A 12907-nucleotide genomic window follows, 5' to 3' on the forward strand; every position below is an offset into this window, starting at 1 on the left:
CAATCAGTGACTTCTCAAAATGCAGGAGAATCATAATAAAAAGGAAAGTGATTTTTGGTAATATCACCATCTTCAACAGAGGGACCCAAACATTTTTTTTAAAGGGGAGATGTACTCATCCCTTCATTAAGCTTATAACTTTTCTTAAATAGTGCCCTTGGTTTACTTCTGGGAATTCGTTAATGTTTTGCACAATCTTTAAGCCCAAGCATCTCATCTCCTTCTTGAGCAGCGGATTGTCTTTTCTCTGATTCCATACCATGATCTCTGTTTTTCCTGAATTTACTGCATAACCAGACTCTTTACCGAAATCTTAGGATACCTGTTGGATAGCCATCAAGGCCAATGCAAGATCTGAGGTAAAAACCATAAGTTCATCCGCATATATTGCTACCTTCTTTACCCAACCCTTGTGAGAGAAATGCAGAATATTATCTGCCATTCTAAGTTTATGTGCTAACGGCTTTATATAGAGATAAAACAAAAGAGGGGATAAGGGTCAGCCTTGTCTTGTACCTCTGAATATTTTAAAGGATGAGTTTAAATTCCCTTTCATTGGTATTCTTGCTGAGGGATCCTGATATATTAATTGAATTACTCTACAAAATTTGACCCCCAGCTTGTATTTATTTAAGCTAGTGTACAGGTAAGACCACTTTACCCTAACCAATGGTTTGGTGGCATGTATAGTTTTCACTGCTAAAGGGATCGAATTAGTTGCAAGATCAATGACCCCTATAAGGCCATATGTTAACTTATGTAGATATCTTTCCTTAATAAGCCCCTTCTGATCACAGTGTATTATCTCTACGACTGCTTTACTCAATCTTTCTACCAGGACTTTTGCAAAGATTTTGTACCCGGTGTAAAGAAGTGATATCAACCTGTATGATTCACAGCTAGCGTGGTCTTTCCTTGGTTTTAAAATAAGTTTTACTGTCGCCTCACCCCAGAATGTTGGCAGCTGTACTCCTTGCTCTAAAATCTCCCAGACATCGATGTCATCTATGGGATTAATACATCTCCCAGGATTTGGTATATCTCCACTGGTAAGCCATCAGGCACTGCAGCTTTACTCCCTTAATTGTCTGTATGGCCCTTCTGACCTCATCTTGAGTGATGGGCTGATTTAGGAAGTTCTGTTTGTTTAGGTCAAGAGATTTGAAACTTTCCGCTAACCAGTGGTTAACCTCTTCTTCTGGTACTACTTCTTCTCCCGAGTATTGGTCCTGAAAGTAGCTCTTGAAGGCCTCCTCTATCTCTGCCTCACTAGCCAATTTAGCAACTATCTGCATGCCCTTGATATTCCTACTCGGATTTCTATTTTGGTTGGCTTTAATCTTCCAAGCTAACAGCTTTCCTGCTCCCTCCCCAATTTCAAAATGGGACAACTTACTTGCATCTTATCCTTCGTCATCCAAGTATGAAGTACATCTTCCATTTGGTCTTTCAATGTATGCCATATCTCAGATGGCAAGGTTTGCCCGTTACACTGCTTGGGAGGGCCGCTATGTTTAACCCATTCGATGCTCATGACAGAACGGTTCCGTCATGAGCATCGGTCGTGCTGTGCTCATGACGGAACCGTTCCGTCATGACCACACCCATTTACATTGGGGCCCAGCACCGGGGGTAAATCTGCACCACACGCAAGGTGTTAAAAGGGTGTGGCTGCCTAAATTACTCTATGTCCTCCAGCACACATACTATCCGACCCTATAGATATTCTCTATGATATTGCACTGTTCTCCTCTTTCCAGAACGACTATGGCATGCACAAAAATCAATTCCTTAAATATGCCGAAGGGAGACACGTATGGAGGGCAGAAAGGCTCCGGGAGGAAGGTATACCAGACTTTGCACCACTAGAAGGGAGGCTGTTAATAGAAAACATAGGAAGAGGCACAATTTTCTCTACCTTTAGAACCCTTATTATCAATAAACCAGATAACCTGAAGGGCCAGAGAGAGAGGTGGGAGGCAGATGTGGGAAAGAAGGAGGATATCGATTGGGATGTGGGCTCGATGCACCCTTGAGAGGCCGCAATTGAGATACGGCTCAGATTTGTCCAGGTAAATATCCTCCATAGAGTGTTCTACACTATGGGGAGGGCCCCCGACCTGCACTGCCTGAGATGTGGCAAGGTAGAGGGTTCCTTTTTTCACACACTCTGGAGGTGTCCCCATGTGCAGCCCTATAGGAGTACCATCATGAGAGAACTTAGTGCCATCTTCTAACTATCTTCTAACTTGGACCACAAGTTTGTTTTTTTGGGTAGCCCCAACGATGTTGAATTGCCCCATGCCCAATTGCTGTTCTGCAACTTCAGTTTCGCTGTGGCAAAAAGAGATGTAGCACGCTATTGGGGATTGGGGGAAATGTCCCACACTACAGGAGTGGAAAAGGGGGAAAAATATATATATGATTGCAGAGAAAGTCACATACTCTAGCAGAGGCTGCCCACAAAAATTCCAGAAAGTCTGGGGCAAGTGATTATTGTATTATACCTTGGAAGAGGTGCTGAAGAAGTCCTGGATTGAGAGGGGGCAGAGAAAAAGTCATTGGGTTAATTTCTGCTAATACTTTTTGTCTGATGTTCGATGTGCTTGTTTACCACTATAGTAATGTTGGGCCTTCTCAGATATTGGGGGGGGGAGTGAGGGGGGTTGGGGGTTGTGCATTGTCATTGTTTTGGACAAGCATTTGATGGGCATTTGCTGCACCTCTGTGATGTAATATTCGTCCCTGTGATATATTTCATGTAAACAGCAATACATTTTTTTTAAAAAGAAAATTGCCCCAAAGTAACCCAACGTAGTGCTTTGCATTAGTCTACCTCAAGAAGGCATTCCATGGGTGTTACGTGGGCAATCCCATGCAATCACCCATGGCTTTTTATGAAATTACCTCAACTCAGAAGCAGAAGAAATGCTTTTATTTCTCCTAAAATTTTCCACATTGCATGTGTTCTGCACTGTTCAACATACATCTCAAGTGGGAAAAGTGTCCAAAAGTATCTAGGCACAGTATTTTGTTCCCTGTGTGTGCCCTTCCAGTACAAGCCTGATGCTAGACATCACACACACACACGCACTTTTTCCCTATGGTGCAAAGGTGTGTGCATGGAGCTAGGCAGCTTAATTGAGCTGCAATACTATGGATAGACCAAGACAGTGCATACCTGTAGATATGGTGCGTTCCTGCTCTCTCCCTGTCACGGAATACAGTGCAGCAACTTTGGGTGCCTTGCTGCATTCAGTGACAAGTTTCCAAGTCTGGGCCAAAGCAATTTTCTATTTCGACATCACCCTTGTTTTGTATGTTTGTTCATCTTCCTATAATATTTCTTGTGGGCCAGTCTGTGTCAGCGTCTGCTCCCTCTGTGCTGGTACATTTAACTGAATTAAGTGAGATCAAAGGCTCTGTCCAAGAGACTTTGAAAAACAGCTAAAGACACATAATTGTTATGCTGATCAGAAGAGATGTATCATACCTCAGTATATTGTAGTGGAGATTGAGATCGTTTACAAAGAATTTACATTATATAGGCTCTAAATTCCGGCCTAAATGTATGAGACCATTTGTAATGGAGTACATTGTAAACCCTGTTGCATTCAGATTGAAACTGCCTCAGTCTATGAAGAACCATCCAGTTTTTCACACATTTGTGTTAAATCATTGCCCTGCAAAAAACAAATGTTGCTTCATGTCCTATGCCAATCGGTTGAGTTGAATTTAAGATGAGTATGAGGTACATACGATTTTGGATGCAATAGTTGTATGAGGGAAATTGCAAACTTTGGTGGATTGGAGTGGTTTTTGTACTGAAGACAAATGGGAACAGGGACTTGCTGGCGGCTTCTTGCTTGACTTTATTTCTCTGAAACCCAAACAGGGAGCTACAAATACATTGTACGTTTGTTTACTATTGTAAGGAGTGGAAAAGCTACTCTGTCAGGTTCCATTCAACTCTTGGGAAATAAAACCTAATAGGTGCACTTCAAATTATTATACTCCCAGCACAATTGTAAGAGAACTACCAACAAACAGAAGACGTCTCATGGGAGCTGTATTGTGGTAAGTCAAATGTTGAATATGTGTCCCTGTTATTCTCATCCTTGGTGTCAAACTGCTGGGTATTAGTAAGTTGGACAGTATTTTGGGTCAAAGCAACACTACATGCCAGCTCCCCCTGCAACAGTTCTCCTGCCCAGCTTGCCCACAGTCTGCTACTCTATGCTTCCTGTCTACCTGCTACCCTTTGTTTTGTCTTTTCTGCTCATTTTCCAGCTCTTTGTTTTGCCCTTCTCTGCTCTGTTTTTTCTTTTTTGCACATTTTTCTACCCTCAGTTGTGTCACTTTTTCCCGTTTTACTTTTTCTTTTTGTTTATCTGCCCTCTGTTTTGCCTTTTCTGCTTGTATTTCTGCCCTCAGTTTTGCCCTCCTATGCTTGTTTTGCCTTTTCTGCTTTTTTCTGCCCTCTGTTTTGCCTTTTCTGCTCGTTTTTCGACCCTCTATTTGTGCCTCTCTGCTCTTTTCTTGCTCTGTTTTGCATTTCTGCTCGTTTTTCTGCCCTCTGTTTTGTCTTTCCTGTTCATTTTTATGCCCTCTCTTTTGCCTTTTTCTGCAAATTTCTTCCCTTGTCCTGCCATCTCCTCAAGACCTGTCTTAGGGGAGCTGGCATGACGGAGACCTTGCACCCCAGTGCCCAGATACTCCCAGGGGTGACAGTGCTGCACTCTACAAATGCTGATTGATTGATTGAGATTCCAATAATTATGTTCCACACCTGTTGCAAGACCTCTTTGTAAGATATGTTGAAAACTCTTCACTGTTAGGATGGGGGCTGGAAGTGCCACTTACGTTCATGTCAGGTTTATGAGCAAAGAGGCAGAACTTTGAGATGGTCTAGGGTGAGGGCCTTCCAGATAAGGAAAGGTCGGTACAGAGTGTAAGCACTGACTGGACTCAATCAGCATGCATGTTAGGAATGAAGCACATGGTAGAGCATCAGCACTGAGCCACATTTGTGAGTGGGATCCAGAATCTTGTTTGTCTTGATAGATGTGGGTCAACTTGGATTTTCAGGTATAATTTGCCCGTGGTACTTGGCATCATTCCTGGGCAATATGCTCTCCAATGGATGTACAACGCATATATTTACAATGCATGCTTTTACAACACAATTCTTACACCGCAACATCCCTTACAATGCATACATTTACATTGCATGCTATTACAATGAATTTTTTTAAACAACATTTACAACGCATTCCATTACATCGCATTATACCTTTACAACGCATACCATTACAAAGCATACCATTACATTGCATTTAAGGTTAGTGTTGGATAGTATAGGGTAAAAATTACTATTCTAACTCCAGAGGGTGCAACAGTAGGGTAAGTGCTGGATAGTGTAGGGATCAAAATTACTATTCTAACTCCAGGGGGTGCAACAGTAAGATAAGTGTTGGATAGTGTAGGGGTACCATGCTTTGTAATGATTTGCATTGTAATGACATGCGTTGTAGTGACATGCAATGTAATGGCTGCGTTGTAGTGACATGCATTGTAAAGGGTGTTGCAATGTAATGACTGCGTTGTAAATGTAGTGCAATGTGATGACTGCGTGGTAAAGGTTGTTTCCCGCTCCAATAGTGCCGTAGCTACTAACATACAAAAGGCACAGCAGCAGACCAAGCTCAAGCACATACATTCTGTTTGTTTCAATTATGCATGGGTGCATCTACTTCGACACCCGCTGCCAAGAGATGCCTGAAATACAAAATGTCCACAGAAAAGGTTACAGACCTGACGAAGTTCCCATGGCACTAGGGGAACGAAACGCGTTGGCGGTGCCATTTTTATGAAAGAACGAACGTGAATAAAGAGAAGAACTTTTGAAAAAAAACTTTCCGCTTAACTGACTTTTCTTTGGAGTGCACCTTCCTTTTCTGTGGACAGTGCCGTAGCTTGTCCTCACTACATGGATGTTGGTTTTCAAGTGCCAAGGCCTCTAGTTCCCTAAGGACTGGTGAAGAGGTATCCTCAAGACATCTGTGTTTTGAAAACGACCTTTGAACTGTTTTTGCGCATTTGTTTGAACTTCAAAACTGTAATTTTACATATTCTACTGAAATTCCAGACACAGAACAGTAATAATTCGAAAAGAATGTTTCATAAGTAGACAACAATCAATGAACAAGTGTATAAGCTTTTAGAATTCCGGTACGCATATATATATATTGCTAAGTGTGGCGAATCACAAGATGCAAATCAAGTTCTATGTTTTCAGTTTGTCTTCCACAAAAGAGCGTCACAACAGTGACACAGCTTGAGATAGTTATTCTAACATAGGGGGAGGTGTAAATATGTCTGTTAAGGGTTAGCTTTCAGGTAATTCGAGTAACCCAGTACCCTGTAAAACCATAAAGAGTCGACTATACAGACATACTACTAAAGTCACTGCTAGGGTGACGGGAGAGGGAGAAGAACAGTGATTTCTTTGCATAGGTGCATAGGAATAATGCAAAATCCTACACGTCCTCATCTGTTAGTTCTTTCGGGCTGGCGCTTCTTCCCAACCATCCAAGGAGATAGTTTCCAGAGTAGACATCAGATTCCCTAACTGAGATAATGGACGCTGCAAACTCTGAGGGATGAGTTCGATTTGTAGTGGGGACATGCTTCCAGTGCTCTGCCAGTGGGTTACCAACACTCATTGATTCTCACAAATCGCCAGAGCAGGAGTTGTAGCAGACGTGGTGTCGACTTGCACACTTACATGCAGCATTGCAGATGACCGCTTCCTCATTTTCTACCTTATTCAGTGCATTTTACTTCAAAGAGGGAAACCTAACAATAGTCACTTTCCTTGAAACAGAGTCATCATTGTTTGCAGGGCCTCTTTCTTTATCACTTTTGGCCGAATTCCTTTACCAAATACTCACCTCAGTACACAGTTTATGCTATGTAACTGTGTAATGTCTGCTTGATAGGGTCCCCACCAGCAGACATGTAGCTACACGTATCACTTGGGTCTTGTTTTCGAAAACCTTTCCCTGATGTAATTATACAGTAACATATATTTTGGGGATGTTTCTGAACCTACTTCTTACAAAACAATATATGGTTTGTAATCTTTGCCACGTTTGCAAGCTTTAAAAGTACTTCACAACGTTGATAAGCACAGACTTTACTAATGTCGGCAACATTGGTTATAATTTTACAAGGCTAAAAGTATGAGAAAGTATCAAACACTGTGTCAGTTTATCATGGCTGAACAACCCATTATGCAAGAGTACTGAAAATGTCCCAGTGACAGCTGCCTTTGTGTTAGCATAATTGGGTCAGATGATTTCTGTATATTATATCGATGTGACCAATGGGTATCTCTTTAAATGTCGAATGAATTACAAGTTGCTTACCACAACATCCTGTTCTGATGTTATGTCTAACCAAAAACGCAAATCAAACAAATCGGTTCAGATTTAAAAGGTTCAAATACTTAAATCTCCACCCTGATGTGGGAACAGTATGCATCTGTACATCTATATATGCACATTTACCAATGTCGAGACGCCCATTTAAAGCATATTGAAGTGATGCAATGATGCAAAATAGAATTCAAATGGCAGGCAGATAGCTAAACTAATTTAGCAATAAAAGTTTGACGCAATACTGGTCCAAAAGCAAAATTCAGTTAAACATTCTTAATAGCTGGGATTGATGACTTTATTGTTTCAAAAGAACTGAATCAAAACAATGTGGATGAAACTCTGGATTCTGGTTGTATTAAAACATTTCTAACATTCCCATCTATTGAGTGGCATATACTAGCTCTATAACAGGTATGAGCACAAAGTAGAAACACACTCCAAACAGAATGCAAGATTTAATAAGTGATTGAGGAACAAAAACCGTTTTACATTTTATTGTGAAAATCGCACATAAGTGGTGTTCTGATTGCTGAAGAGCCTGAAGAAGTACTGTAAGAAAGATGAAATATTCAGATGATCTCTTTGCCACCTTTAAATGGGGCACTGCACAGGAAAAGGAATTCTTTTCAATTTTAAATGCCATGTCACATGGGAGAGACTCAATGACCTATTGAAAAGTAAAATCCAATCAGTCCGTTAAAATTACCAAACTGAACATGTATGGGGTCAATTTACATTCAAAGAATATCAATGGAAATTATATACATATGTATTGGTCATTCGGAAGATCTGGCTGTTTTTCACTCCTCGGTCAGTCAGGGGCCATCCTTATTTGAAAAAAATACAAGACAGAAAGATTCAAGCAGACTTCTTGTTGTGTACAAAATAAGTATCGTAATAAGTAGCAAATACAAAATTAGTAACAAAATAAGTAACAATAATTTCTTTGTTAGAGAGTTTAGTGAAAAACAGTCTGGAACATTTCATGATTGAATGAATATCTTAGAAAACAGTGCATATTTATTTCCATACCATTACATCATTGAAATAAAAGCCTCTCTTTTATATTTGGCAAAGAAATTGTTCAGACTTGAAAAACAGAATGAAAAATACAGTTAGCCCTTTAAAATGTGCATTTGCATTTTGTTTTTCAGTTGGCACACAGCTGCTAAAAAATGTAAAAACGTTGGAGGACACAATAATCGTAATGCCTGGTAATTTGCTATGTTGACACAATGCTTCCTGGCAACCACGTCGTTCATCACCTGTGCTGGCTTTTCAAAGAAGTGTAGCATTTCATTTTCCTAGCAAATCAAGTCATTTGTCAGCTCCTCTTTACTTATGTTAGTACGTAACGTGTGTTCTCCTCGCTTACTGATTCTGCTATACACCCAGATGCTTCTTGTGACTGTGCAGCAAAGTTTATGAACACCTGGAAGACATAAGACACAGTGAATATTCAGATGCACAGCCTTATATATTAGGTAGTTTATTTGTCACAGAGCAGCAGGCTTCTTCATAACAAAGTTATAATTTAGCAGAGGGATAATAGTATCTTTGTGTTTATCTTTGTATCTCTGTGATTTATAAAACTCAAATGAACATTTGTTAAGAGTTTGTAAATGTTCACTTCAAAGGTAAAATATTTTGCTACAGCATCATTTGCTATACTTGCCGAGAGTGTAGTTGTCTTCCTCATTTTAAATATATCCTTAATTACAAAAATGCTGTGTTGTGCCTATAAACAGTAAGTATACACTACCTACATTGCTATATCAACATTAAGATTCCCAGACGTTTTAGTTTGCTCACCATGCCATTCCAGTTTACCCCCAGCCATATGCAAATTAGTCATGACCCTGCTCCCATTGGACCAGTCCAGCCTGAACTGCTAGGCCAGGTCCCATCTGGTCCGGAAACAAGCATCCACGGAGCAGTTTCGGGGTTTCACCCCTCATCAACCAGGCTAGCTTTACTTCAGTGGCATGGAGAGAACTGAACCCACTTCTGGGCATACCCGTCCCACACGGGGTGACCTTTGCAGAAAGAACAATTGACAGACAGAATGTCGAACAATGTCAAATATTCACCCCAGTCCAGATATCTAGGCCTAAATCCATCGTTTTTTTGCTCCCAATGCCATTCCAGTATAAACCCAGACATATGCAAATCAGTCTTGACCCTGCTCCCCATGGGAACAGTCCGGCCCGAACTGCTAGTCCAGGTCCTCCCTGGACTGGAAACAAGCATCCTGGGACCGCTTTCAGGGTTTCATCCCTCATCAGCCAGACTAGCTTGACTCCAGTGGCATGGGGAGCATGAGTGCTCTCAGTAATGTAAAACAAGTTGCCAACCCTGTGGCAATTTTGTAAATAAAAGATAAGTTCTGGTCAAATCTAATACAGAGGTTTTCTAGCTGATTCTGAGGTGAGTATTGGGCTACCCAGCTCTGTTGGCCAACAGGCATGTTTGGGCTTGCTGGAGATTAGAATTTCTGTTTTCTCAGAGTTTAACTTCAAGCATCTGTTCTTCATACAATTTACAACTATGACCACACAGCCTTTGGAGTTTTCTTCTATAATAATAATGTTGCGAGAAATGGAAACTATTAACTGAGTGTCATCAGCATAGGAAATATGTTAAACCTACATGAATGAACCAAATTATCTAATGGGCCAGTGTTAAATGTTTAATAATGTATGGCTCAAGGAGAAGTCCTTTGATATTCCTCCTTATGCAGCTATAATACCCTAAGCCTCTTATGTGGCAGATATGATCATATTAGCTCTTAGTTGTAAATCACACCTTGTACCATGCCCATGACCTCTTGCCAAAGTGTTAGTTGGATATCTCATAGTAGTTACTAAATGAAACATGCAATACAAGTCAAAATTAAACTGACAGATGAACGCCATGAAAAGGCAACATCTGTGACGTTTTATGTTCAAAGATTGCTAATGTACCCTTATTATGTGCCTTCTATGCTTACAGAGCTAGGTGCATAATATATAAACATTGACATTGGGAAATATATGCTCTAACAGTCAAAAGTAACGTAAATCAATTTTCGATGTCAAGGTAAAGTTGCATTTTTCAGGAACAGACCTAGTTATAAAGCATACTCTTTTCTTCTCCAAGCATAGGAAAATATTCGAGCATTGTGTTTGAGATACAGTGGCTCATCCCAGCCCCAGAGACTGAATGCACATCTTTGGCTGACTTGTTACCAACCCGATTCTTGGAAGACAATGCTATGGCCTTTGACAGGAGTAAAATATGTGTTTGTGTCAGTAAGTGGTCACTCAGCAAATATTTACCGTATGGGAGAGGGACAGGACCACTGGACAGAACAAAGGACTTACTAATCAAGTCTTCTGATTGGAACATACCAATAGGGCTGTCAGGAATTACAGAGCTTCGTTCCCAGAGTTCCCCTGGACTCTCCAGCTAGAGCAGAAAGTAAAACCAGTTCCAGTGCTGACAGCGAGGAAGGACATCTCATTTACTTTAGAGAATGGCTAAAGGGAGGGCCAGAACGTGTGCCACTGGAAGAAGGTTTGTGCAATTTAGTTATGGGACTTTGGGAAATTTTGCAATAAACTGAGAAAGAAGGGATGAAAAGAGATGCGGGAATTCTGAGATAAAGTATCCAGGATTATTTGTAGGGAGTAGTTACTGACTTGTGCACAGGGTAAGATTGGCACTCACACCACCTCCTCAAAACATTCCTGGATCTAGAAAGAAATATAGTGAAGGTTGAAGGCTCTACCTGGAAGAAGGCTGGGGTGTTTGAGGAACCTTAGGAAGATTTGCAATACACTGAGAAAGAAGTGCTGAACAGGGAAGTGGGAATTCTTAGATATAGTATCTAGGATTGCTTGTAGGGAATTGTTAAATCACTGAATAGTGCACAGGGTAAGATTGGAACTCAAAACCTCCTCCTCAAAACATTCTTGGCCCTAGTAAGAAATATCCTGAAGGACGTAGCCTCTGCCTGACTGCTGTAAGATGAAGACTCAAGGACACTGGATCCCTGCTGGCATTCAGGGACTAGACTTGCTCTCCAAGGTGTTAGACTCCTGTTACCTTCTACCGGGATACAATAAGCATAAGTTCTCATGATAACAAGTAGTGGCAGGTGACCTCTGAGGAATGGACCCTGTAGGATCCCTGGCTGGAGAATGGCTTGGGGTTTAGAATCCTTTCAGGAAACCTGAGGGCTATAGAAGTGACTAGAATGAACTTCCCAACAGGAGAAAAGTGGGATTTACTATTGTTTTTTCTGTCTCTGGAGCACACAGTGATTAGTCTTTCCCAGCACCAACTCATGCTCGGGAGGAAAGAAATTCATGTTTGTCCCGTTTGGAGTTATTTGCTGCACTGAAAACAGGTTCAGTTGGACCTCACAGAAAAAGTTATCTGGACTCATGGAGCCCGTGTGGGCAACAGCTTCTACCCTTGCCCCACTGGTGGATTTTGGACTTAGTGAGATGGCAAATCTACCAGCAGTAAAGCAATGAGGCAAACTAGCTACAAAATCCAGCTTTGTCCCACATCGAGCTTCTATCACCAAAACCAACAGCATCAGTGGGAGCTTGACAATAGTGTGCATGACTTGGCTGGTTCTCTTGGCGGCTTCAGCTTCCTGTCTTGCCCCACTGGAGGACCATGAGTGAGCCAGAAAAAGCCGCTAAGGCCTTATTTAGAGTTTGACCAATATTATTCAATGGGTGGCCTTAGTGTCCCTATGACATTAGGAGATACTCCACCCCAGCAGATTTTGTAATCTGCTGTACTGATGTGGATGTTAAATGGACAATTTGCAGAACATGACATTTTACCTTGATACATTTAAGCACAGTTGTATAAATTACCTGTTCAAGAGTTGTTTCGCTTATGGAGTAATGTTCAATTTGAAGGAGATGCTTGTTGGTTTCCAACGTTTTGAACAATTCAGCTAAACAGCCTTTTCTTTGTGGCACTCGATATTCCAGAAGATTAAGGTGTTGTTCCTATATTTTTATCCATTAACATAAAATACATTTTAATTAGACATGTTTACAGAACAATTGTTCAAAGTGGTTACTTAAAAGTAAGGTTTTAAGAAATTTGCTCTTAGTGTATAATGTTACTCAAAAGTGAATTAAATAAACTGTCCATTTAAGCAGGAAATATAGTTTTAGAACCCAAAAGAAACAAAACAAAAACATACTACAACCATGTTGGAAATTACCATCTTGTGAGTGCTATTCCTCCAGATTTTTCCCTTCTCTTATTCAACCCGTTTATGATTACTCTATATCGCTGCACACTTTACTCTGGCTAACCAGTGGTAATGCGGTTGGGCTCTCCCTTCTAAACATACTAACATTGCCATATACCCAACTGGCACATTTAATTTACATATAAGTACCTAGTATATTATAATATATGCACCTAGAGCCTGTAAATTAAATGCCACAAGT

The 12907-nt window shown here is 40.8% G+C and overlaps 1 protein-coding gene across 1 annotated transcript in view; it reads right to left on the bottom strand.

The window, feature by feature from the left end:
• Nucleotides 1-7717: 7717 nt before the first annotated feature.
• Nucleotides 7718-12907, bottom strand: part of ABCA13 (ATP binding cassette subfamily A member 13) — a 2590787-nt gene continuing 2585597 nt past the window's right edge. The window contains exons 50-51 of the mRNA XM_086964984.1: nt 12317-12454; nt 7718-8874 (exon numbers count right to left, since the gene is read on the bottom strand). Coding sequence (XP_086821110.1) covers nt 8782-8874; nt 12317-12454 — 231 coding nt within the window. The 3' untranslated portion in view covers nt 7718-8781. The remainder of the gene's footprint in view (nt 8875-12316; nt 12455-12907) is intronic.

The sequence above is a fragment of the Lissotriton vulgaris genome, chromosome 4_1 (genome assembly GCF_964263255.1).
Source record: "Lissotriton vulgaris chromosome 4_1, aLisVul1.2, whole genome shotgun sequence".
In the NCBI taxonomy this organism is placed as follows: Eukaryota; Metazoa; Chordata; class Amphibia; order Caudata; family Salamandridae; genus Lissotriton; species Lissotriton vulgaris.